Raw genomic sequence first — 24,982 nt, forward strand, 5'->3', positions numbered from 1 at the left:
GACCCAAACACAGTAACCAAGGCAGCACAAGGGGAGGGTCTGAGGTTTCCCATTCTCGCTCCGTTCGCCAGTTCCTCCTGTTCCCGAGCTGCGGTGCGAGTTTCTGCTGCTCTGAATGGAACCTCTCACGCGTCGCTGTTCCGTCCACATCTCGTCTCTGACTGACAGTGATCCTGACATTCACTGTCTTTCTCTGTCTCTCTCTCCCTCTCTCTCTCTCTCTCTCTCTCTCTCTCTCTCTCTCTCTCTCTCTCTCTCATTCACTTGAATTCTCTGTGTGTCTCTGTCTCTACCTCTCACTCCCTCGGTTTTACTCATTGCTCTCTCCGACTTGCCCTCTCACTCTCTCTCTCGGGTTTGTTTTCTGTTGTTTTTTTTTCTGTCTCTCTCCTGTATTTGTCTGCCTGTCTGACTGACCTTCCCTTTTTTCTCAACTGCCTTGAAATCTTTCTCTCCAACAATCCTTCTCTCTCTCCTCGCACTTCCTCCCGTGGCAGAGTCTGGGGTTTGGGATTGAGAGAAAAGGACTGCGGAGACAGACTGTGTGTGTGTGTGTGTGTGTGTGTGTGTGTGTGTGTGTGTGTGTGTGTGAGCGAGAGAGAAAGAGAGAGAGAGAGAGAGGGAGACAGAGACATTTACCCCCACCCCAATTCTCACCCTCAAAGTCACCGTTCAGGTGATGGGTGGAAAGAGAGGGAGACGGCAGAGAGAGAGAGACGAGAGAGACAGACGGGAGAGAAAGAGCTCTGGAGTAGAGAGTCTGTAGAGGGACTGAGAGTCTGGGACAGACAGACGGGGGTGAGGAGAGAGTGGAGGACCCTGGAGGAAGAAAGCCCTGTCTAATGACCATCAGCAGATATATTTCATTGATTCTATTGTGGTTATTATTTTATGTTGTTTTTTGTGGATGCCTGCAAGGAAATGACATGATCGGCACAGCTTTGTGGGCCGAAGGGTCTGTATTGTGCTATAGGTTTTCTATGTTCTATGTTTCTAAACTGACTCTCAGAGCTGTATACGGTGGCATAGAAGCATTTCTATAATAAATTTGCTTTTAACTTTGAACGAGACCAATGGAGAGAGGGAATGTGGGAGAGAGAGAATCTGGGAGGGCGGAGAGAGAACGACTGGGGAGGGGGGGGAGAGTGAAACGGGGAGAAAGGCCAGTGAGGGAGATGGAGAGACCAAGACAGGAGATAGACCAGGAGGAGAGTGAGAGGAATCGTAGATGAGAGAGCAGCCGGGGTGAGGGAGAGATTTGGGATGAGACCGGGGATATAGAGACGGGGCGAGGTGGCGTGGGGGACGGTAGAGAGACTGGGGGCCTGGACAGTAAAAGAGGGTAGAAAGAGATGGGTGGGAGCAACAGCGCGGGAGGGGTAGAGAGAGAGATAGGGACAGAGGGAGAAACGAAATAAAGGGTGGTGAGTGGGGCTGGGGGACAGGGTGGGAGAGAGAGCTGGGGGAGGATATGGAGAGGGAAAAGGGGACAGAGGGGGGAGAGAGGGGAGTGAGGGAGAGAGATGCTGAGGGAGTGGGTAATGGACGACGCAGAGGCGATGATGGTTTTACTCATCTCGTCTCCTCTCCGCACCTTTTCTTTCTCCCCTCCCCTCCTCAATCTGATCCCTCCCTCTCACCCCGCCCCTGCTAACCAGCCCGCACCGACAGACCTCGCCTCCATCTTCTCCAGCCAGCCCGCGCCCACTCCTGCCTTTGACAGACCTCAGTGAAGACACGTTCTCCGCTCCACGGGACAAGCTGAAGGATTCGTGTCAGGCCACCTGAGGAGAGGAGGGAAAATCGAGGCGGTATTTTGGAGTTGGGAGTGCGGTGGTAACGGTGCCAAGCATTTCCCGTAGCTACATTCCTCCCCATGGGTACTTCTCAGTTTTCCTCTACTATTGAATGAATCACTCCCTCACACTCCTCATTCTGTTCCTCCCCACCCTGTCCTATCAGACCCCTCTCTCCCAGTCCCGTCACTTCCCTCTCTTCCCATCCCATCAGATTCCCTCGCTCCTCGTCCCATCACTTCCCCTCCCTCCACGTCCCATTTCCCTCGCTCCCCGCCCCATTACTTCCACTCTCTCCATGTCCCATCACTTCCCCTCCTTCCCAGTCCCACCACTCCCGCTCCCTTCCTGTCGTTTCATTCCTCCTCACCCTCTCTCTATATTATCCACGTCGCAAACAGTTTCTGACAGGAACTTTTGTCCCTTTTCGTCCCCTATTGAGTCAGTGACTTCGCCACGGTCACCGTCTCATCAGTCCACTCCTCGTCCCGTCACTCCTCTTCCTCCCAAACCCCTCACCCCTCCTCCCCAAAACCCACATGTATATGTGTATGTGTGAATATCTGAGATATATACATTAGTTTATTCAATGAGAAAATTATTAGAATTAAAACATACATGCAATACCCAAGACGATATAAAACACAAAGTAAAATACCGTTATTACGATTGGTAACACACTCGATCCCGGGATTGTATCCACGGGCACCGCATGTTCCTTCGTCATAGATTCTGTGTGCGACAGTGGCCATTGCAAGTCTGTGTCTCACTCCATCCCTGGCGGCCACGTTAACCAAGGAACACACACAAAAATGCTGGTGAACGCAGCAGGCCAGGCAGCATCTCTAGGAAGAGGTACAGTCGACGTTTAGAGCCGAGACCCTTAGTCAGGACTAACTGAAAGAAGAGATAGTAAGAGATTTGAAAGTAGGAGGGGAGGCGGAGATCCGAAGTGATAGGAGACGACAGGAGGAGGAGGGATGGGGCTAAGAGCTGGACAGGTGCTTGGCAAAAGGGATACAGAGATGGAGGAGGGGGAGGGTCATGGGACAGGAGGCGTAGGGAGAAAGAAAGGGGGAGGTGAACCCACTATAGTGAGAGGGACAGAGGGAGAAAAAAGAGAGAGAAAAAAGGGGGAAATAATAAATAATAAATAAGGGATGGGGTACAAAGGGGAGGTGGGGCATTAACTGAAGTTAGAGAAGTCAATGTTCATGCCATCAGGTTGGAGGCTAACCAGGCGGAATATAAGGTGTTGTTCCTCCAACCTGAATGTGGCTTCATCTTTACAGTAGAGGAGGCCGTGGATAGACATATCGGAATGGGAATCGGACGTGGAATTAAAATGTGTGGCCACTGGGAGATCCTGCTTTCTCTGGCGGACAGAGCGTAGGTGTTCAGCAAAGCAGTCTCCCAGTCTGCGTCAGGTCTCGCCAATATATAGAAGGCCACATCGGGAGCACTGGACGCAGTATATCACCCCAGCCGACTCACAGGTGAAGTGTCGCCTCACCTGGACGGACTGTCTGGGGCCCTGAATGGTGGTAAGGGAGGAAGTGTAAGGGCATGTGTAGCACTTGTTCCGCTTACAAGGAAAAGTGCCAGGAGGGAGATTGGTGGGAAGGGATGGGGGGGGACGAATGGACAAGGGAGTCGCTGGGATTGTGTGATGGGACAGCGCGGAGGGAGCTTCACGCTGTGTCTCACCCCAGGAGTCTGTGATGAGACAGTGTGGAGGGAGCTTCACGCTGTGTCTGACCCCGGGAGTGTGTGATGAGACAGTGTGGAGGGAGCTTCACGCTGTGTCTAACCCCGGGAGTGTGTGATTGGACAGTCAGGGCCCCAGACATATTTATTTATTATTTCTCTTTTTTCTCCCTCTGTCCCTCTGACTATACCCCTTGCCCATCGTCTGGGTATCCCCCTCCTCACCCTTTTCCTTCTCCCTGGACCTCCTGTCCCATGATCGTCTCATATCCCTTTTGCCAATGAACTGTCCAGCTCTTGGCTCCATCCCTCCCCCTCCTGTCTTCTCCTATCATTTTGGATCTCCCCCTCCCCCTCCCACTTCCAAATCTCTTACTAGCTCTTCCTTCAGTTCGTCCTCACGAATGGTCTCGGCCTAAAACGTCGACTGCACCTCTTCCTAGAGATGCTGCCTGGCCTGCTGCGTTCACCAGCAACTTTGATGCGTGTTGCTTATTATCAAAGTTCTTATTTGTCACCATATACTACCCCGAGATTCATTTTATTGCAGTCATTTACAGGACAATAAATCAATATAGCAGAATTTATGAAAAACTATACAAAAACAAAGACTAATCAACAAGCAACGTGCAAAGGAAGGGAAATTTGTGCAAATAAAATATTAAATAATAATGACATGAGTTGTAAATTCTTTGAAAGTGAGTCCGTAGGTTGTGGAATCAGTATAGAGATGATGTGAGTGCAGTTATCCACGCCGGTCAGGAGTCACCCGTGTCTCAGAAAAAAACCCGCCATCATCGGGCCCTTCTTGACTGTGTAATTCCCCGGCATCAAACGTAAAAGTTGCCCGTGAACGCAGCAGCCAGCCAGCATTACGCACTCCCAGGATAATCCCACCCCGGGACACCGGTGTCCCAGACTGAGCCCCGGCCCCCGGGCTCTTCCTGTCTGTGTCATTCCCGGGGTCTCGAACCCGCACATCCGGCAGAAGCAGCGCCGCTGGACAGGAGGCGAAAATACGTCACCACGGGAGAACAGCGAGCGACGCACAGCGCGAGCCTGAAGCTAGTTGCGTTAAAAACGGTTGGGAATTAAACCTGGCGCGTGGAATCGGCCAAAATGTCGGCATCCCGCGGGCGGGGATGTTCACACATTCAGATGTTCACAGATCCACTCTCAGTCCAGGTTTGACTCCCTGCAGAGATCTCAGTTCCTTCTCCCCGGTCTCACTGAACCTATTGTACCACAGCCTGAAACAGATGGGAGAATAAAGATGAAATAAACAGATCACACAACAGTGTCAGTAACAGGGGACAACACTCACAGACAAATATCACCAGAAAACCCGCGGATCCGCTGATATTTTATCACATTGAACAGTAACACAAACACTCACCAGATCCGCTCCAGACTCGGGAGGGTCAGTATGAGGCGGCGGAGAGCGGGGACAGATCGGTCTGTCAGCGAGTTTAATCCCAGGTCCAGCCCCGTCAGTGATGGGTTTGTACTGAGAGCGGAGACGAGATCCTCGGCAACAGAATCTGTGAGACCGACACTTTCCAGCCTGGAGATGAGAGAGAGTGAGGGTGAAGGACACAGAGAGACAGGAGACGGTACAAATCCCCAGTGTTTATCAGTAACACAATTACTGATCACATTAATGTTCAGTGTCAGGCACCCAGTGACTGTAAACACAATCTCCCACAGTCTGGTACTTACCACAGTTTCTGTATTTTACACTCCGGGTTCCTCAGAGCCGCAGACACCAGTTTCACTCCTGAATCTCCCAGTTCATTACCACTCAGTCTAAACACAAACAGACAAATTGATGAACAAAGTGATTCAAGCCGAGGGTCTGAGGGAATTTCTCTCACTCGGATATTTCAGGAAACATTAAACCCTTCAGTAAATCACTGATCGGAGTTCCCATCACTGTCAATGTCCCTCAGTGCCCAGCTCCAGGGTATTCACCGAATGTCAGTAATTTAGTCTGTCGGTGTGACCCTGTAAACTCCACATATTCTGTCCCATTCCTCGATGGTTAGAAACGTGTTCCTGACGTGAGAGGGTCGGGAGGGGCAGGGATAAGAGAGATCCCACAGGAGAAGGGTAACAGCTAAGAGAAATCCCACAGGAGGTAAGGGGATGGCGTTTGTCACAACTCTTCTCAATCTGATTTATCACAGATTTACCCAAATCCCTTTACATTGAAACAACACAATGGGACAGTTTCACAGTTCAGAGTGAGAGATAAATCAAGTTACCTCAACTCCCGGCACTTGTGCAGCCCGGGTCCCAGCCGCTGGATTCCTTCACAGTGAATGTGACAGTACTCCAGGTCGAGACGTTTTATTCTATCACAGAGTCCGATGACATGAGACAGGACCGCGCAGTCAATCGGGGTCAGTGTCATTCCACTGAATGAAAGTGTTTCCACAGATCCCACTGCAGCCTGAGCCAGTCCACGATTCTGAGATTCAAACAGGTAGTGCAATGTGTTCAGGAGACTCCTTTTACCAGATTCACTCCATGTGTTTCCACTCTGGCGTTTAACCTCCTCCTTCACCCAGTCAATCACCCGGCAGGTTGTTTGATGAGGAAATGGACCCAGAAACTCCTCCAGGCCCCGAGTTGTCATTGGGTTGGAGAGACCAGCAACGAAACGGAGAAATACCTCAAATCGCCCATCTGTCGTGCTGTGGGCTTCAGTGAGGAATTTCAGGATATTCTCGGGATGTAGAGTCAGGAATTGTGCGATAGCAGCTACAAACTCTTGGATGGTGAGGTGTGGGAATGTGTACACCACGCTCCGGGCAGAATCTTCTCTCTCCAAAAGCTCCATCAGGAACCCGGACAGGAACTGGGAAGGCTGCAGATTGTAGTTGATTAAATCTCCATCTGTAAACACAATCTTCTTCTGGGACACCCCTCTGAAGGCCATCTGACCAAGACTGAGAAACACATCACGGGGGTTCTCAATCTCACGGCCGTGGTTTTTCAGGAAGTTGTAAATATAGTAGGAATACAGTTGGGTGATGGTCTTGGGAACTCGCTGCGGGTCGCTGACTCTTTGTGTGAAGAAGGGGCCCAGTGCCAGAGCGAGGATCCAGCAGTAGGAGGGGTTGTAGCTCATGGTGTACAGAATCTTGTTCTCCTCCACGTGTTTGAAAACAGCTGCTGCCACCGTCTGATCTTCAAAATGCCTGATGAAATACTCCTTCTGTTCCTTGCCAACAAATCCCAGGATTTCAGCACAGACACTGATCTCTGCCATTTTCAATAAGTGTAACGCAGTGGGACGGGTGGTGACCAGCACTGAACACCCTGGGAGCAGCTTGTGCTGGATTAAACTGTACAAAATGTCAGACACCTTGCACTTGAATTCAGGATCTGTGCATGTGGACCGAGGTTCTGTGTTTCTCTGACTGCCAGCAAAATCAATTTTGTCATTGAATTCATCCAAACCATCAAATATAAACAGCAATCCCTCTGGGTTCTTCCAGACCTCTCTGAGTAAATTCCCAAAGTACGGATACTGATCCAGAATCAGTTCCCTCAGGTTTATTTGACAAGTGATGGTGTTTAAATCCCGGAATTTGAAACTGAAGACAAACTGGAATTGTTGGTATATTTTCCCTGTGGCCCAGTCATGGACAATCTTTTGTACCATTGTTGTTTTCCCGATCCCCGGGACTCCGGCCACTGCTGCCGAACTCCCAGATTTGGAATTACTCCGGGAAAAGCTGCTCTGGAACAGCTGATCAGTGCGGATTTTTTCCAGCTCTCCGCGGAGATGTTCCTCTCTCCACTCCTCGTGGTCTCTGCCTCTTGCCAGCAGCTCATGTTCCACCAGTCTCCGATCTCGAACAGTAGAAATGACCGTGAGCTCAGCGTATCGATCAACCAGCTGGAAAACCTTCACCTTCTCCCTCATCAGGATCGTGTTCACTCTCAGTGTTTCAGTTTGTGCCCGCAGAGTCTCCTTGTGTTTCTGTTGAACATCTTCCATGGGAACAGACAGTGACCAAACTGTTAGATGCCTCACCTCAGAACTCAGTATTTAAGTACACAAGAGTTAGCTGAAAATTATTGCATTAATTGGATTAATCAATGGATGCTCGAACAGTAAAGTAAATTCCATTAACAGACCCTAGACTGGACGGAGGCCTGGTATAGATAAACACCAGATCATCACATTTTCACAATTAACTGTACTGTGAAGGTGAGTATTTCCCGGGTAGTTCACTGTCCCCCAAATGTCCCATACTGGACAACCTCCCACTACTGTCACAGCTGTCATTTATTCCTGTGGAAGAAACTTTTACTCCCCAGTGTTGATGTGGCGTATGGAGATGGAGAAAAAGGTAGTGGGCATTCTGTCAAAGGAACAGGTCGGGCAATCACAGGTCCCTCTCCCCTCTCACCATTACTTATTCAAAATACAAAGTGGTAGCTATGCTGATCAGCACCTGCACTGTGGGTGGGTGGTTGGGGTGTGTGGGATCATAAAGTGTGTTCGAATCCTGTCATGGGTGTCTGGACCCTGTCTGGACCCTGCCAGGAGTGTGTGGGATCCGACAGAGTCTCAGGACCCTGTCAGGGGTGTGTGGGGTCTCACAGTGTGTCAGGACCCTGTCAGGGTCGTGTGGGGTTTCACTGTCTGTCAGGACCTTGTCACGGGTGTGTGGGGTCTCACAGTGTTTTAGGACCTTGTCAGAGGTGTGTGGGGTCTCACAGTGTGTCAGAACCCTGCCTGGACTGTGTGGGGTGTCACAGTGTGTCAGGGCCCTGCCAGGGACGTGTGGGTCACAGTGTTTTAGGACCCTTATAGGGGTGTGCGGGGTATCACAGTATGTCAGGACGCTGTCAAGAGTGTGTGGTGTCTCACAGTGTGTATGGACCCTGTCAGGGACTTGTGGGGTCTCACAGTGTGTCAGGACACTGTCAGGGACTTGTGGGGTCTCACAGTGTGTCAGGGCTCTGTCATGGATATGTGGGGTCTCACAGTGTGTCAGGACTCTGTTAGATGTGTGCAGGGTCTCAGAGTGTGTCAGGAACATATCAGGGACATGTGGGGTCTCGCAGTGCGTCAGGACCCTGTCAGGACTGTGTGTGGTCTCATGGTGTGTCAGGACCCTGTCAGGGATGTCTGTGGTCTCAGTGTTTCAGGACACTGTCTGGGGATATTTAGGACACTGACAGTGGCACTTGGTGTCTCACAGTGTTTCCGAACACTGTCAGGAGTGTGTGGGGTCTCACAGTGTGTGAGGACCTTGTCAGTTGTGTGTGGGTCCGGACAGTATGTCAGGAACCGGTCAGGTGTGTATGGGTTCTCACAGTGTGTCAAGACCCTGTCAGACATGTGTGGGGTGTCACAGTGTGTCAGGAACCTACCAGGGATGTATAGGGTGTCACAGTGTGTCAGGACCCTGTCAGGGGTGTGTGGGGTCTCACAGTGTGTCAGGACCCTGTCAGGGACGTGTGCGGACTCACAGTGTGTAAGGACACTGTCTGGGGTATGTGGTGCCTCACAGTGTGTCAAGAGCCTGTCAGGGTTGTGTGGGGTCTCTCATTGTGTCAGGACCCTGTCAGAGGTGTGCGGGGTATCACAGTATGTCAGGACACTGTCAAGAATGTGTGGTGTCTCACAGTGTGTATGGACCCTGTCAGGGACTTGTGGGGTTTCACAGTGTGTCAGGACGCTGTCAGAGGTGTGTGGGGTGTCTCATTGTGTCAGGAACCTGTCAGGGACGTGTGGGGTCTCATGGTGTTTCAGGAACCCGTCAGGGGTGTGTGGGGTCTCACGATGTGTCAGGACCCTGTCAGGGACGTCTGTGGTCTCACAGCGTTTCAGGACACCATCCCAGCTGATTTAGGACACTGAGAGTGGTGTGTTGTGCCTCACAGTGTGTCCGGACCCCGTCAGGGGTGTGTGGTGTCTCACAGTGTGTCAGGACCCTGTCAGGGGTGTGTGGTATCTCACAGTGCGTTAGCACCCTGCCAAGGTTGTGTGGGGTTTAACATTGTGTCAGGACCCTGTCAGGGACATGTGGGGTCTCAGAGTTTGTCAGGACACTGTCAGGGACGTGTGGGGTCTCAGAGTGTGTCAGGACACTGTCAGGGACGTGTGTGGTCTCACACTGTGTCAGGTCCCTGTCAGGGGTGTGTAAGGTCTCACAGTGTGTCCGGACCCTGTCAGAGGTGTGTGGTGTCACGCAGTGTGTCAGGACGCTGTCAGGGGTGTGTGGGATCTGATGGTGTTTCTGGACCCTGTCAGGGGTGTGTGGGGTCTCATGCTGTGTCAGGACCCTGTCAGGAGTGTGTGGAGTCATACGGTGTATCAGGAGTCTGTCAGGTGTGTGTGGGGTCTCATAGTGTGTCAGGGCCCTGTCAGGAGTGTGTGGGGTCTCATGGTCTGTCAGGACACTGTCAGGGATGTCTGTGGTCTCACAGTGTTTCAGGACACTGTCTGGGGTGATTTAGGACACTGACAGTGGCGTTTGGTGTCTCACAGTCTGTCAGGACCCTATCAGGGGTGTGTGGGGTCTCACAGTGTGTCAGGACCCTGTCAGGGGTGTGTGGGGTCTCACAGTCTGTCAGGACCCTGTCAGGGGTGTGTGTAGTCTCACAGTGTGTCAGGACCCTGTCATGGGTGTGTGAGGTTTCACAGTGTGACAGGTACATGCTAGGTACTTGTGGGGTTTCACGGTGTGTCAGGACGCTGTCAGGGGTGATTTAGGACACAGAGTGGTGTGTGGAGTCTCACAGTGTGTCAGGACCCTGTCAGGGTATGTGTGGTCTCACAGTTTGTCAGCACACTGCCAAGGTTTTCTGGGGTTTCACAGTGTCAGGACCCTGTCAGGGACATGTGGTGTGTCACCGTATGTCAGGAACCTGTCAGGGGTGTGTGGTGTCTCACAGTCTGTCAGGACCCTGTCAGGGGTGTGTGGGGTCTCACAGTCTGTCAGGAACCTGTGAGGCGTGTGTGGGGTCTCACAGTGTGTCAGGACACTATCATGGACGCCTGGGGTATCACAGTGCTTCAGGACACTGCAAGGTGTGTGTGCTTTCTCACAGTCTGTCAGAAACCTGTCAAGGGCTTGCGAGGTCTCACAGTGTGTCAGCACCCTGTCTGGGACGTTTGGGGTCTCACAGTGTCTCAGGACCCTGTCCGGTTGTGTGCGGTCTCACAGTGTGTCAGGATCCTGCCAGAGGTGTGTGGTATCTCACAATGTGTCAGGACCCTGTCAGGGTTGTGTAAGGTCTCATTGTCATACTGTCATACTTCTGGGGTTTCACATTGTGTCAGGAACCTGTCAGGGGTGTGCGGGTTATCACAGTATGTCAGGACGCCCAAAAGAGTGTGGGGTGTCTCACAGTGCGTAAGGACCTTGTCAGGGAATGTGGGGTTTCACATTGTGTTCTCACAGTGTGTCAAGACCTTGTCAGACATGTGTGGGGTGTCACAGTGTGTCAGGACCTTGTCAGGGGTGTGTGGGTTCTCACAGTGTATAAGGACACTGTGAGGGGTGTGTGGGTTCTGACAGTGTGTCAGGGCACTGTCAGGGGTGTGTGGTGTCTCACGCTGTGTCAGCACCCTGTCAGGGACGTGTGGTGTCTCACAGTGTGTCAGGACCCAGTCAGGAGTGAGTCGGGTCTCACAGAGTTTCAGTCCCCTAACAGGGGTGTGTTGGGTCTCACAGTGTGCCAGGACCGTGTCAGACGTGTGCAGGGTCTCACAGTGTGTCAGGAACCTGTCAATAGCGTGTGGTGTCTCACAGCGTGTCAGTACCGTGTCAGGCGTGTGTGGGGTATCACAGTGTGTCAGGACCCTGCCAGGAGTGTGTGGGGTCTCACAGTGTGTCAGGACCCTGTCAGGTGTGTGTGGTGTCTCACAGTCTGTCAGGAACCTGCCAGGGGTGTTTGGTGTCTCACAGAGTGTCAGGACACTTTCAGGGACATCTGGGGTCTCACAGTGTGTCAGGACCCTGTCAGGGGTGTGTGGGGTCTCACCGTGTGTCAGGACCCTATCAAGAATATGTAATATCTCACAGTGTGTCAGGACCCTGGCAAGGGTGTCCGGGGTCTCACAGTGTGTTTGGACACTGTCAGGGACGTGTGGGGTCTCACGGTCTGTCAGGACGCTGTTATGGATGTGTGGGGTCTCACAGTGTGTCAGGACCCTGTCAGGGGTGTGTGGGGTCTCACCGTGTGTCAGGACCCTATCAAGGATATGTATTATCTCACAGTGTGTCAGGACCCTGTCAGGTGTGTGTGGGTTCTCACATTGTGTCAGGACTCTGTCAGGAGTGTGTGGTGTGTCAGGGCCCAGTCAGGTGTCTGTGGGTTCTCACAGTGTATCAGGACACTGTCAGTGGTGTGTGGGTTCTGACAGTGTGTCAGCAACCTGTCAAGTGTGTGGGGGGTCTCACAGTCTGTCAGGAACCTGTCAGGAGTGTGTGGGGTCTCAAAGTGTGTCAGGACCCTGTCAGGGACGTCTGGGGTCTCACAGTGTTTTAGGACCCTGTCAGGAGTGTTTGGGGTTTCCATTCACTGTACTTGGCTGTGATTGGGAGTGTAGGAAAACATTGATTGTGTACATATTTACTTTAGAGAGTGTGAGAATGGGAGAAATGATGCTCTTCAATAATCAGGGAGTGTATCTGTTTGATATTCAGAAATGGTTGTGGGAAATTCACTGTCATGTCTGTTCCCTCGGCAAACAACATGAGGATTAGTGAAGGACAAGCTTGTAGCGATTTACCAAACCCATGGTGCAGGGAAACTGAGGGGTTTCATTGACCGGATGTGGACTGGAACATCATTAACAGAGGTGACAAAGACATGAGTAGTTTGTAAAGTTCCTGATTCGTCTATCTCTGGTCCCAGATTTAAATTATTGTCTTTGGGATTTGTTCTTGTAAATGAAAGAGACTGAACCAGGATTCTGGCCGAGATTCCTTATATTTCTGTTAAGAGGTTCGAATAATCAGTGAAACATGGGCTGATGCAATGTTAATAAGTTTTGTGATATTTGTCTTTCTTACACTCTCTCCTCTGTCCAACTCAGTCTGCGGTGATGAAGCCTCACAATCTCTGAGCCCATGCACTGCCCCGGGCTCTATTTTCTCTGACGTGATGGGTTTATGGATGCAGTGAGCTTCCCATCCAGACCATCACAATTTAACTAATTACAATATTATTTATAGATGTTTTCAGTCCTTTGCACCTTCCTTGTCGCTATCCCACAACCCTCAGTTTCCCTGTCCTAATTCCCATCTCTCACCCTTCCACAGTGTCCATCACACAATGCCGGTAGACAGGAATTTCAGCTTCTGTAGACTGAGCTGAGGAATATGTCCCCCAATCTCACCCTCTCTAACACTGTAGCAGTGTTTGCACGAGGGAGTGCAGATGTAAACACAGCGGTGTTCATATGCTGCTCTGTGGTTGAACAGACCGGTTGGGATGTTACCTGCTTTTCTAATTAAAGTGATGCTATTATTACTATTCTGTGACTGGAACTTCAGTGGACGCCCAACTCTAAGAAAAGATAATCTGCAGGAACTGGGGGAGTTTAGAAAATGGTTAAGGATGAGGCTGTTCAGGAGGGGGCAGTGGCTGGCAAGAGAAGGTTTTGACTTTTTCGTGTGTTTTTTTTCCATTCTCCGGATCGCCCCCTTCTCCACCCAGACTCCGGTGGGGATCTGTAGTTGCAGGTCCCAGAGCGGTGTGACAACTCTAGTCAAACTCGCCAGCTCTCTGCCTCTTTCCTCAAAATGTTCTTTGAAATCTCTCCCTCTAGGAAACATGTTTCCCTGTGTCTCACTGTGTTCTCTGTCACAGTACCAACATTTACCTGGTCAGATTTTTGTGGCTCAACAATTTAACCGCCCGACGTAAAGTACCACCGTTGGTGGAAACAGAGGTCAGGTTTCAACATTATGAACTCTGCTTCAGCCTCATCTGGGCCATTGCGTACCGTTCCAATTGCCCCACTACCGGAGGGATGTTGAGGCTTTAGAGAGGGAGCACAAGAGATTCACCAGGATGCTGTCTGGTTCAGAGGGCATGTGCTATCATGAGAGGCTGGAGAAAATTAGATTGTTTTCTCTGGACCATCGGAGGCCGAGGGAGCTCTGACACAGGTTGACAACATTATGAGAGGCTTAGATAGAGTAGACAGAGAGAATAGGTTTCCTGGGGTTCAAATGTCTATTACTAGAGGGCCTGCAGTGAAGGTGAGAGGGGGTTGGATTATGGGAGATGTGAGAGATAGTTTTTTTTTTAAATCAGAGAGTCGTGGATGCCTGGAATGCACTGCCTGGTACGATGGTAGAGGCAAATTGTTAGAGACTTCTGAGAGACGTTTGGATAGACACATGGATGTAAGGAAGATGGACGCATATGGACATGGTGTAGGAAGCAGAGATTAGAGCTTGGGTGTGTCTGATTTACTTCTTAGCTGTTTCGGCACAATATGATAGGCCTAATGGCTTATCTCAGCGTTATACTCTGCAATGTTCAATGCACGGTCACTTACCTTTCAGCTCACTGAGAAACTCTAGTAAAAGTTGAGCGGGAATTGGTCGATGGGAGGGATCACAACCTGATGAATTTAAACAAATTGAGGAAATCATTTTTGTAAATTTGTAAAGTGTGCTGTGTTGTGATCCAAATTTAAATTAATTGCTGATATTATCTCACCATATATCTGTATTTCCTTCAGTATTTTGTCCAAATTTGGGACACAGTTCTGCATTTTCACAAAGGTTTCCCACATCACCCTCCGGGCGCGGGAGCCTTTCTCCATCACCAGGCTCAGGAGGAGTTTAGAACTGTCCGCCCGCTCTCCCTTATCAGCGAGATCAGAGATTTTCTGTGAAGAGTAACGGTGAACATATTGGGGACTGACAGATTCACACAGAGAATGAGAAGTAAATAATGTGCTCTGTAACGGGATCACACTGAGCAGTCAAAATCCATAAATAATTCCTCACTGGATTAGATGGTGTAAACAGAAATCAGAAAATAATGATCACTGATGAAGAAGTTAGGAAGATTTTTATAACAGAGTGAACAGTCTCAGAGAAGTTGCAGAAAAGATGTTGTGATTCATTTCCTCAGTCCGCCAGTGTCCAACATGACAGCGGATTACCGGCTGACACCTGACGCCTTTCCTTTGCCTTTTCTGGTGGAGGTTTATTCAGTGATTACACATTACAACATGGCAGTATTCCCCGATCCACACTGTTTGCAGTTACAGATTGTAACACAATCATCTCCACCCAGAACAGAACTCACTCCAGCTCCTGTGGCATCCATGACTGATGTCCCAACTCTCACTGACATCGTACTGTCACGCTGTACAGTCTTCCCAGAATGAAAGTTCCTACCATATTTCCATTTAAGCTCCTTTACTGCTACCTCATACAATTGTTACCGGCTCCCCTCGCTCTGAACATTGAGCCGCCACTGGAGTGTTTACACCTTTTTTAATCATTCCTTCAAATTCACAGTTTTAAGAATTATATATATTCATTTCTGATTTATTTTTATGCTTTATTATCCGCTGAGTCAGAGTTCCGACACCCATCAGTCCTGTGACGTGTGAACATTCAAACCCATTCTCCCTCCCACTCACCCGATGTTCCTCTCCGCTGAACTGATTCTCGGCCGTTAACGCCAGGCTCACTCCGTGCATCCCTCCTTCCATCGCCTGCTCCAGCCTGTCCCGGTAGAAATCCGTCAACTGCAGCAGCTGGAAATCGTTCCAGCTTGCCAGGAGCTCGGCGATCACTGAGCTCGGACCTGTGAAGCACAATGGCGAAAATTAAAGAATTTACCGACCCCATATTGGGCAGCAACTTTCTCTCTGGAACCTAAAGATCACCAAATAATAAAGGCATCCGTTAGTCTTGCGAGACCATGGATCTGCGCCCGGAAAGTGTTCACACTCCAGGGCGCAGGTCTGGGCAAAGTTGTATGGAAGACAGCAGTTGCCCATGCTGCAAGTCTCCCCTCTCCACGACACTGATGTTGTCCAAGGGAAGGGCATTAGGACCCATACAGCTTGGCAGCAGTGTCATCGCAGAGCAATGTGTGATTAGGTGTCTTGCTCAAGGACACAACACATTCCCTCGGCTGGGGCTCAAACTCACGACATTCAGATCGCTAGTCGAATGCCTTAACCACTTGGCCATGTGCCCACAAGATCACCAAATACAGTCCGAATATATATACATTGGTTGGGTGGGGGGGGAAGAGGAAAGGGCTTGGGTCGGGGGGCTGCGTGTTGGGGGGCACGGGGGGTGTAGAAGGGGGTATAGTTCCATCTGTGGAAGGCTGCTGTTTCGTGTCCCCGAGAATATACCTCCGTGTTTGGAAAGGACTCTGCCTATTGCTGGGAATATACAGTAGTAACCCATCACCATCACTCTCCTGGTACTGCCCATCACCACTGCTTTGCCCTGGGTTACTTTCTGCAATTCCGGTCAACCCCTTCCTCAGAAAATCTCTGGGATATCTCACAAATTTCTGGAGGTACTCAGCATGCCAGGCAGCATCTACGGTGGAGAATAAACAATGAACGTTTCGGGCCAAGGCCCTTCATCAGACTGGAAATGAAGGGGCAGAAATTCTGGATATTGTCAGATTACTTTCTATTCCTTGTGGTCCTGGTTTGAAACGTTAACTGTTTATTCCTCTCGATGGATGCTGCCTGACCTGCTGAGTCAGCCAAAATTTTGTGTATCTTTGTGCTGCTCGAAACTTCCAGCATCTGCAGAATTCCTGTGCTCTGGAACACCTCACTGTTTTAATGTGTATCTCAATCTTCTGGAGGAGCAGGAGCAGACGGTAATTGTACCCCTTCCACGTGTGACTGTGTTTCCCCCAGAGATGGTAACTCTCTCTCTCATCTCTCTGCTCAGTTTTCACAAATATTTTGTGACCTGCCGATATTGAATTAAATCCAGACACGTAGTCAAGGCAATATTTATAAATTAAAATAATTCGCCAACATACCCGTGTCCTTTCCCGATGTTGACGTCACTGGAACTCCTCCACTGCTCATTCCGTTATCCATTTTGAGGACAGTTCTGGTCAGATTTTTCTGCTTTGTAACAAACAAGATTAACAGAAAATTCAGATATTATTTGAGGTGTAAATGAAAGCACTTTAACTGAGTCGCTCTCTTCCAAACATCTTGGGCCTATCCACCGAACACTCGACATGGCCTGACCTACCCGCGGCCAGCTACCCACAGCCACACAATGCCCATTTCCACTCTCTCCATGGATTGTACACTGGGCCAGGATTCTCCAGGGTATCTGCTCGCTATATTGTGGGCAATTCTGTTTTAGGAACCAATCCTGTGTCTTGGACCGGGAGTGATGTGTCCATGGAATGGTTAGACAGGCTGAGCAGACTGCTTTGGTCCTCCTACCACTGGTGGTGCTATGGTGAGTAATGGACAAATGGGACATCTATTCCTCTCGTCACTGAATTATACAGATTTCTCAGTCACACCTGATTCTCACCATCTCATTTCAGTTTAACATCGCCTGACGTTGACGCTTCTGGCAATATACGGTTTGAGTCTATATAGAAACCCTCTGACATCCTGAACAACGCAGAATCACCCATAACTTCGCGACATTTTGTCCTGAAGCACTATAGTTTCTCCAGCAGGACCTTAAGAACATAATTAATGCCTAAACTCCGGTCAAGATTTCTTTGAGCATTCAGATGGCCATTATCAGAGTTACATGACACTTGTTAAACACAATGTAGATCCGCCATGCATCCAAAAGAGCGAGCTGACAAAAACGCTTTTAAAATAAATAAACAAAATACTAGAATTATTCAACAAAACAGACAGCCTGTTAATATTCCAGGTGGAAAACCCTGTATCAGAGCTGAGCCTGTCTGTGGGAGCCATGTATCTGTTCTCTATCTGCATTGTATTCTGCGTTGTGTATTTATGATGCTTTTTATGGTAACTTGTCGCATCAGTGGCGACGTGGTAAACGCGAAGGGATCAGTTACATATTTATGCTTTGTTCGGCGCAGTATTCAGCCGGGGGGCGTATCTTCTGTAATCATCGGCTCGTTTACGCTGAGGTTACACTTGTGTACTTGTACGCGTCTTTGCTTCAAGGTTGTACGTTTGCTGATCGCTAATAAAGGATCGAGTACATGCCTTTGACTTTTGAAACAACCTTTATTGGAGCCGAGGGCGCGTCATACAAGTATATCAAGTCCGTGGGGATCGCAGGCAATAACAACTTGGTTTGGTTAGAATTGGCCGCTACAGATGTTCCTCAGTTTGCTAATCATTTTAAATACTATCTGTTTATATGACACATTTCCTTTATATAGTTCTTTATTTTAACAGCGAAAAAGTTATCAAATTGGATGCCCTTCTCCTTGGATTTGCACGCACAAAATCGCGGCAGTTCTGCGGACGAAAACGCCTTGTTAATGAGAGAGATCAAGGAGATTGGCCAGACTGATATAATCTGACAGGAAGGCGACAGTAACTCAAATAACCATGCGCCCAACAGCGGGGTGCAGAAGGGCGTCACTGAACGCCGAACATTGATTTTGGACGGCGTAGAGCAGCAGGAGACCCCGAACACTCTCAGTGCCCACACCATTAGGTGCAAGTTGTACAAAGTAAAATGCCCACTGAGAGCAGACTTCCATATTTACTTAAACTGCCGGCGAATTTTATTGCTGGGATTTTTATTTTATCACTGACAGATATACACCGTCTTTGCCAATGAAAAAAAAATACACAGAATAAAAAAAAGAGACACGAATCCGTTAATCCACAATATTGAACTGGTAGAAACACGAGAAATACTATCGTAATAAAACACCATAACATTTCCCCGTATAGTCTCTGTACTTACCTGTTGCTAGGCTCCTGATTCAGTTTCCTGCAAATCTGAGCATCTGAGTTTTATATCCCTACCAGTAAGTGAACACACACTGAGCAAAGTTCAGTTGATAACTCGCTCATAAACCTGAACTTCAGCCTATTCAGCTTGTAACGCCGCACCCTGTTCCACAACGCTTGTGTTAAACCACGGACAGACTCATTATGCTTGAACGCGTCTTTCTAACAAGTGGTCCGAGCCGGATTTAATACTTAAGTGCAAGCGGTGCAAAGATTACGTTTCTCTCGAATATTTGAACTGTTTCGGAGAGGAAGAAAACCCGCATCCTGGTCCGCTCCACTGGTGCCGTCGCTTTGATTTATTGTTCACCTTAGCACCAGTTTATTGTCAGATGATAAACCTCAGCGACAGCTCAGGGCAAAGATCGCCCTGGTTTTATTGCACAGAGACAGGGAAAGGAAGGGCGCTCTGAACTCTGATGGAATATTATGTATTTGGAATAATGTTCTCTTCTGAACAGGACGCATTCCCTTTCTCCAGATTTTACTGTGCCCCCTCTGCCTGGAGCTGACTTCAAGGTCACCCTGTTTATAATGAGCCATTTTTAACAGTTGTCTGCAGTTGGACCATTACAGTAACTGAGCAACTGTGCCGAAATAAGCATCTCCCAGAGATAACAAATGGCCAAAGTCGACAGCGATATAAGGACACCCTTCCCCTTCAGTTTATTGCTCACTGACTGGAAACAGGTTACCATGTCACAGCAGCAATCGTATGAAATTATGATCATTTCCCGCCGGCGAATTTACCTGGCAAACCATTTACTTCACAGATACATCAACCAGCATCGCATTTATTTACAAATACTTCTACCGTTCCTCCTCAGAGAACGATGGGGAAAAAAAACATTAAATTCACTGCGTTTCTTATATCTCAGTGTGCTCTGCTGGTATGTTGAATTAGTAACCGGACTTTCACCCCCTCAGTCCTGTTCCGCCATTCACAACAGGACTGGGATCTCAGTGGCACATCCCTGCGACCGCCTGGAATAATTCACTGCCTTGTCATTCTCGAATCTGTGCGCTGCGGAATTAAACATATTGGGAAAAAAAAACTCTGCGTGTCGTTTCCCTTGAAAACTGTTCCACCTCATCTATCTTCACCTGCTTCAGCTTCCCCGGGAACAGCAACTGATAGTATGTATACGGTAGAAAAGTTAGAAATACTTCCGTGACGAATAGGGTTATTAGAGCACCATAACACAGCCCAGTACAGTTCCTGTTCTTACCTGGTGCTGGACTCCCGAGTCTGTTCTCAGTGAATCCGAGCATCTGAATGTTATGTCCCTAACAGTAAGTGATCACACCCTGAGCAATGATCAGTTGATAACTCGCTCATAAACCTGAACTTCAGCTTATTCAGCGTGTCACGCCGCACCCTGTTCCACAACGCTTGTAGTGAAAAACGCAAAGACTCATTTTCTTTGAATGAGCCTTTCTAACATGTGGTTCGAGCCAAAAGTACGACTTCAGTGCGCCATGCAATGATTGCCTTTGTCTGGAAAATTTGATCTGCCCCAGGGAGGGAGCCCAACCCGCATCCTGGATCGGTTCCGCTGGTGTCGTCGCTTTAATTTATTGTTCACCTCGGGACCAGTTTATTGTCAGATTATAAACTCCAGCGACAGCTCAAGGCAAAGATCGCTGTGGGTTTGTTACTCACAGAGAGGAGAAGGAAGGGCGCCGTCAACTCTTGTAAAATACTATGCATTTGGAGTATTTTTTGCTTTTTTTTAACACTGGGCATTCTGTAAGTGCTGCCTGAAGGAGGTAAGTCAATGTCAGCTTGTTTAGAAAGCCAGTTTTAACAGAAGGCCGCAGTTGTACCATTACAGTAATGGGCCGATTGGGGGGCAACTGTGCCGAGATAACCACCTCCCAGAGATAACAACCGGTGAAATTCAACAGTAAGATAGAACGCCCTTCCCTTTCAGTTTATTACTCACTTTCTGGAAACAAGCTACCATGTCTCAGTAGAATCATAAGAAATTATGATTATTTCCCGATGGCGAATTTGCCTGGCATCGCACTTATTTTACAAATACATCAACCGTTCCTCGTCTGAGATCGATGGAGAAACACCAGACATTAAATTCACTTTTTCTCTGATCTCTCAGAGTGCGCTGCTGGCATGTTTAAATAGTTATAAGACATTCGCTCCCTCTGTCCTGTTCCGCCATTCTTTATTATCACAGGCGCACTGTGATCTCAGTGACACATCCCTGCGAACGCCTGGAACAAACCATTCCCTTGACTGTCAATAATCTGTGTTCAGTGGAATTAAACACATTGAAAGAAAGCTCTGCTTCTCTTTCCCTTTGCGGAAGAGAATTCCAAAGACACACTAGTTCCACCTCAGTAAAATAACCTCATCTATCTTCACCTGTTTCATCTCCCCCTACAGCAGCAAACATGTTTTCCACATTCCTGTCTAGACTCCGCGTGATGTTCAGTGTCCCCAGCAAGGACTCAATTCATTTATCTAACCACTAGTGGATAAAATCTCCCCTCCTTCATCTCAGTAACAGCGAATACAATAAAATCCCCGTCTTTATCGAATACCAGCCAATACAGCGCAGTGGTCAGCATTGAAGCGGACGGGGAACGCAGCAGAATCCCCTGGACGTGCACTCAGTGGCCACATTATTAGGTACAGGAAGTTCATAGCAAAGTGCCTAATGAGTGCAGAATTTGCTATTTTAATCTACGGCCAGTGAGAATTACCACAATATTTGTTAATATAAATATCACTGCCAGATCTACCTGGTCTTAGCTAAAAAAAAAACACATACAAAATAATCGAGCACACAGATCCGTACAGCCGCGCAATTTCAATGACAATACTGATATAGTAGAAATATTAGTAATACTGTCGTTACAAGTGTGCTTATTAAAATACCATAACACTGCCGAATACAGTCCATGTTCCTACCTGATGCAGAACTCATGGGTCTGGTTTCAGGGGATCCGAGTATCTGAATTTTATGGACTCTAACAGTAAGTGAACACACCCTGAGCAATGTTCAGTTGGTAACACGCTCATAAACCTGAACTTCACGCTATTCGGCATGTAACGCCACGCCTTCCTCCACAACGATTTTGTTAAACCACACAAAGATTCACCTTGCTTGAATGAGTCTTTCTAACTTGTGGTCCGACCCAGAATTAATACTTCAGTGCGAGAAATTTTACCACCTCCAGAGAGGAATCACTACTCGCATCCCGGTTCCGTTCGGTTGGTGCCGTCGCTTTCAGTTATTGTTCACCTTGGGCCCAGTTTATTGTCAGATTATAAACTCCAGCGACAGCTCAGGGCAAAGATCGCTGTGGGTTTATTGCACAGAGACAGCAGAAGGAAGGGCGCTCTCAAATCTGATGAAACATTATAAATTTGGAATAATGTTCTCTCTTGAACAGTGGACAATCCCTTTCCCAGATTTAACTGTGCCCCCGTAGCCTGGACCTGCTCTGATTTTAAATTGGCCCATTTAAATGCGATCGTTAACAGTTGTCCGCAGTTGTAACATTAGGGTAATGGACAACTCGGGAGCGGCTGTGCCAAGATTACCATCTCCCAGAGATAACTACCAGTCAAAGTCGTTAACAAGATAAGGATACCCTTCTCCTTCAGTTTATTACTCACTGACTGGAAACAAATTGCAGGATCACAGCGCCATCATATGAGATTTGGATCATTTCCCGCTGGTGAATTTGTCTGACAGCGTATTTACTTTGCGTATACATCAACGGTTTCTCCTCATTGACTAATAGAAAACGATGTAAACATTAATTACACAGGGCCTGTTTGTCTGAGATTGATGCTGGCCCTGTTGACTTAGTAGCAGGGCGTTCGGACTCTCAGTTCTGTTCCGCTGTTCTCTGATTCTATGATCACGACTGAACTGTGATCTCAGCGGCCCAAACCGGCCACAGCCTGCAACACTTCACTCACTTGCCAGTCAAGAATATGTGCTCTGCGGAATTAAACACGAAAAAAAACTCTGCTTCTCTTTTCTTTTGAAGAAGAGAATTCAAAGACACATTAGCCCCACTTCGTAAAAATAATCTCACCTATCTTCACCAGTTTCAGCTCCCCTTACAGCAGCAAACGTATTCTCCACATTCCTGTCAAGATGTCTCATCATGTTGTATAAAACCTGTCACCGCTCTACTCATTTATCTGAACAAGCAGATAAAGTCTCCTCTCATTCATCTAAATAGCAGCGAATACCATCGTCTTCCATCATTTATCTAATACCTGCGAATGCAGTGAAAAATAATCCGACTTTCATCCAGTAACAACGCAAAAAAAAACCAAAAGAGATTGAACTCTGTTTCTACTGAATCCGCAAAAACATGTTGAGGTTCACAAACATGTCCTCACAAGAAAATTCAAACAAACCAGCTGCCAATGTACTAATTACCCTTTGAACTGCGACAACCGTTTGACATAAAGAAAACTGCACCGTATATGCGTTGACCCACATTAGATCTCAGCAACAGTCTCTATAATGGAATAATCACCTCTTTTCCACCGCTTAATTTTCATTGTCAATGTGGGTAGATTTCCGAATTACCCACCCACCTACGTACTGAAGGGTAGCCGGGATGGACTGATAGTGACGGCCCCAGCATTGAAGGAGTAAATAACGCGACCCCCAATCCCTCCGTCCGGGAACACTGAAGCACAGAATGTGGAAGGGTCCGACTCCGGCTGCAAGAAGCATAGAGCTGAAGTCGATTCGGGGCGATGAGGAGCTTTCCCCCTAGTGTGATACTGCACGGAAAGTACAGCGCTTCCAATAACATATTCATCCGCATTGGGTCCCCGCTGGAAACGCTCAGAAAGTTGATCCAATGTGCTGAAGGGATTCGTTAATTCCCTTGAGAGCGAATTTTGCACAGTTCCACTCGTCAATAATCCTATAATTTCTGTCTTCAGAGTTCAGAAAGGTGCCAAGATCGACGGTGTAAAAGGAGAATGAGGCAACGTGACCAGCATTGGAAGTAAAAGACAAAAATAAAGCAAAAGTAAGAGCTTACCATATAACCAAAATTAGTGAGAAACGAAAATATTGGGCTGATTTGAAAAACAACTGTAACAGTCAACTAAAAAGTAATAAAGAGAGGAGAATAATAAGAAATTTGCAGGTAAGACAGCCGGTAATATAAAAGAGGATACTTTTGTTTTGAGATATATGAAGAGTAATAGAGAGGCAAGAGTGGGTATCAGATCGCTGGAGAGGTAGCATTGGCGGACAAAGAAATGGTGGATGAACTTACAAAGTATTTTGTATCAGTCATCACGGTGGAAATCACTAGGGATATGTCCAAATTCTAACGTATCTGCAATTGCCTTGACTAAGAACGATGTGACTGGAAGCTGTGACGTCCGAAGTTATAAAACTCACCTGAACCAGATGGACTTCACCCGAGGTTTCTGCAAAGGGCGGCTGAAGAGATTGTGGAAGCATTCGCAGTGAATTTTCAAGGAAAATCATCAATAATTACTGTAATCGGGTTTCTGAGCATTCGCTGGTCCACATTCATTCCGTATTGTTAAGTAATTAAAGCTCATCTCTTATTCAAACGAGGCGAAATGAACTTATTCTGTGTTTACTTTACTATTTCCTTGACGCCATAGACCTTCGGGTCAAACTGTTTTGTCTATTCTATTGAGCCTTAGTGTCCCGTCTGCAATAGAAAGTTCGGTACTGTACTGTTGTTATCGTTGTCGTTACGTGCCTTGTTGTATGAGGTTGCGAAGATGGTCTTTCCAGGACCGTGATTGCTCTTGGCAATTTTTTCTAAGAAGTGGTTTGCCGTTGCTATTGTGTTTACTAGACGGGTGCTAATATCAATACTCGTCAGAGAGTGTATGCCTGAGTATAACCAGGACTTGTGATATTTGCCAGCTGCTCATAGAACAATCCAGTATCTTTTCTCATGCCTTCGAGGGACCTGATTGTGGGGAGTGGGGGGTCGAGCTAACCAGGTTCTGCGCCTTGTTCTGGGGTGAACTGCAGTCTAGCGGAGAGGAGGAGATTTTAAGAACTCGTTTGGTCGTAACGTATTCCCTCCCGGTGGTGCTGAAACTTATTGAAATCTATTGGTTAATCGTGATTAATGTGCATGGGTTGTAACGTTGTGCAGGCTTCAACGTCCCCTCTATCTATTTTTTACAGGGGCGCGGACCAACCATTGCTCGCAACAGGAAATGTTTACACGGCCTGAAAGCTGTGCGGCCCTTGCAACGCGTCGTTTATGAATATTTAGAATGAAATGTAAAATAAATCACATATTTTCGATTTTACTTGTCAATTGAAGGTATTATAAAATACAGTACAGCAAAAGGAAGCTTTCACGTTTCGAAATTGTTTTCTAGCTGTTCGCAATTCCATCTGCGCTGCAACAGAGGCCACGTGCGCGGGAGCATTTACGTGACAACACGGCCGCGCACCCGTGGAGCTCAGAGGGAACAATGATTCCCACACCACACCACCATAACAGTGTT

At 48.0% G+C, this 24,982-nt stretch overlaps 2 protein-coding genes across 2 annotated transcripts in view; both read right to left on the reverse strand.

Annotated features, from left to right (window-relative positions):
- The window catches only part of LOC140208596 (uncharacterized), a 587,054-nt gene that overhangs the window by 428,433 nt on the left and 133,639 nt on the right, over positions 1 to 24,982 (reverse strand). The gene's annotated exons all lie outside the window — the stretch shown is intronic.
- On the reverse strand, positions 4,666 to 16,590 carry LOC140207498 (NACHT, LRR and PYD domains-containing protein 3-like). Its single transcript, XM_072276023.1, has 8 exons — positions 16,530 to 16,590; positions 15,148 to 15,314; positions 14,211 to 14,382; positions 14,047 to 14,112; positions 5,768 to 7,505; positions 5,223 to 5,309; positions 4,900 to 5,067; positions 4,666 to 4,753 (listed from the first exon to the last, which is right to left on the reverse strand). The coding sequence occupies exons 1-8, from the start codon at positions 16,588 to 16,590 to the stop codon at positions 4,666 to 4,668; spliced, it is 2,547 nt and encodes an 848-aa protein (XP_072132124.1).

The sequence above is a fragment of the Mobula birostris genome, chromosome 13 (assembly GCF_030028105.1).
Source record: "Mobula birostris isolate sMobBir1 chromosome 13, sMobBir1.hap1, whole genome shotgun sequence".
Classification (NCBI taxonomy): Eukaryota; Metazoa; Chordata; class Chondrichthyes; order Myliobatiformes; family Myliobatidae; genus Mobula; species Mobula birostris.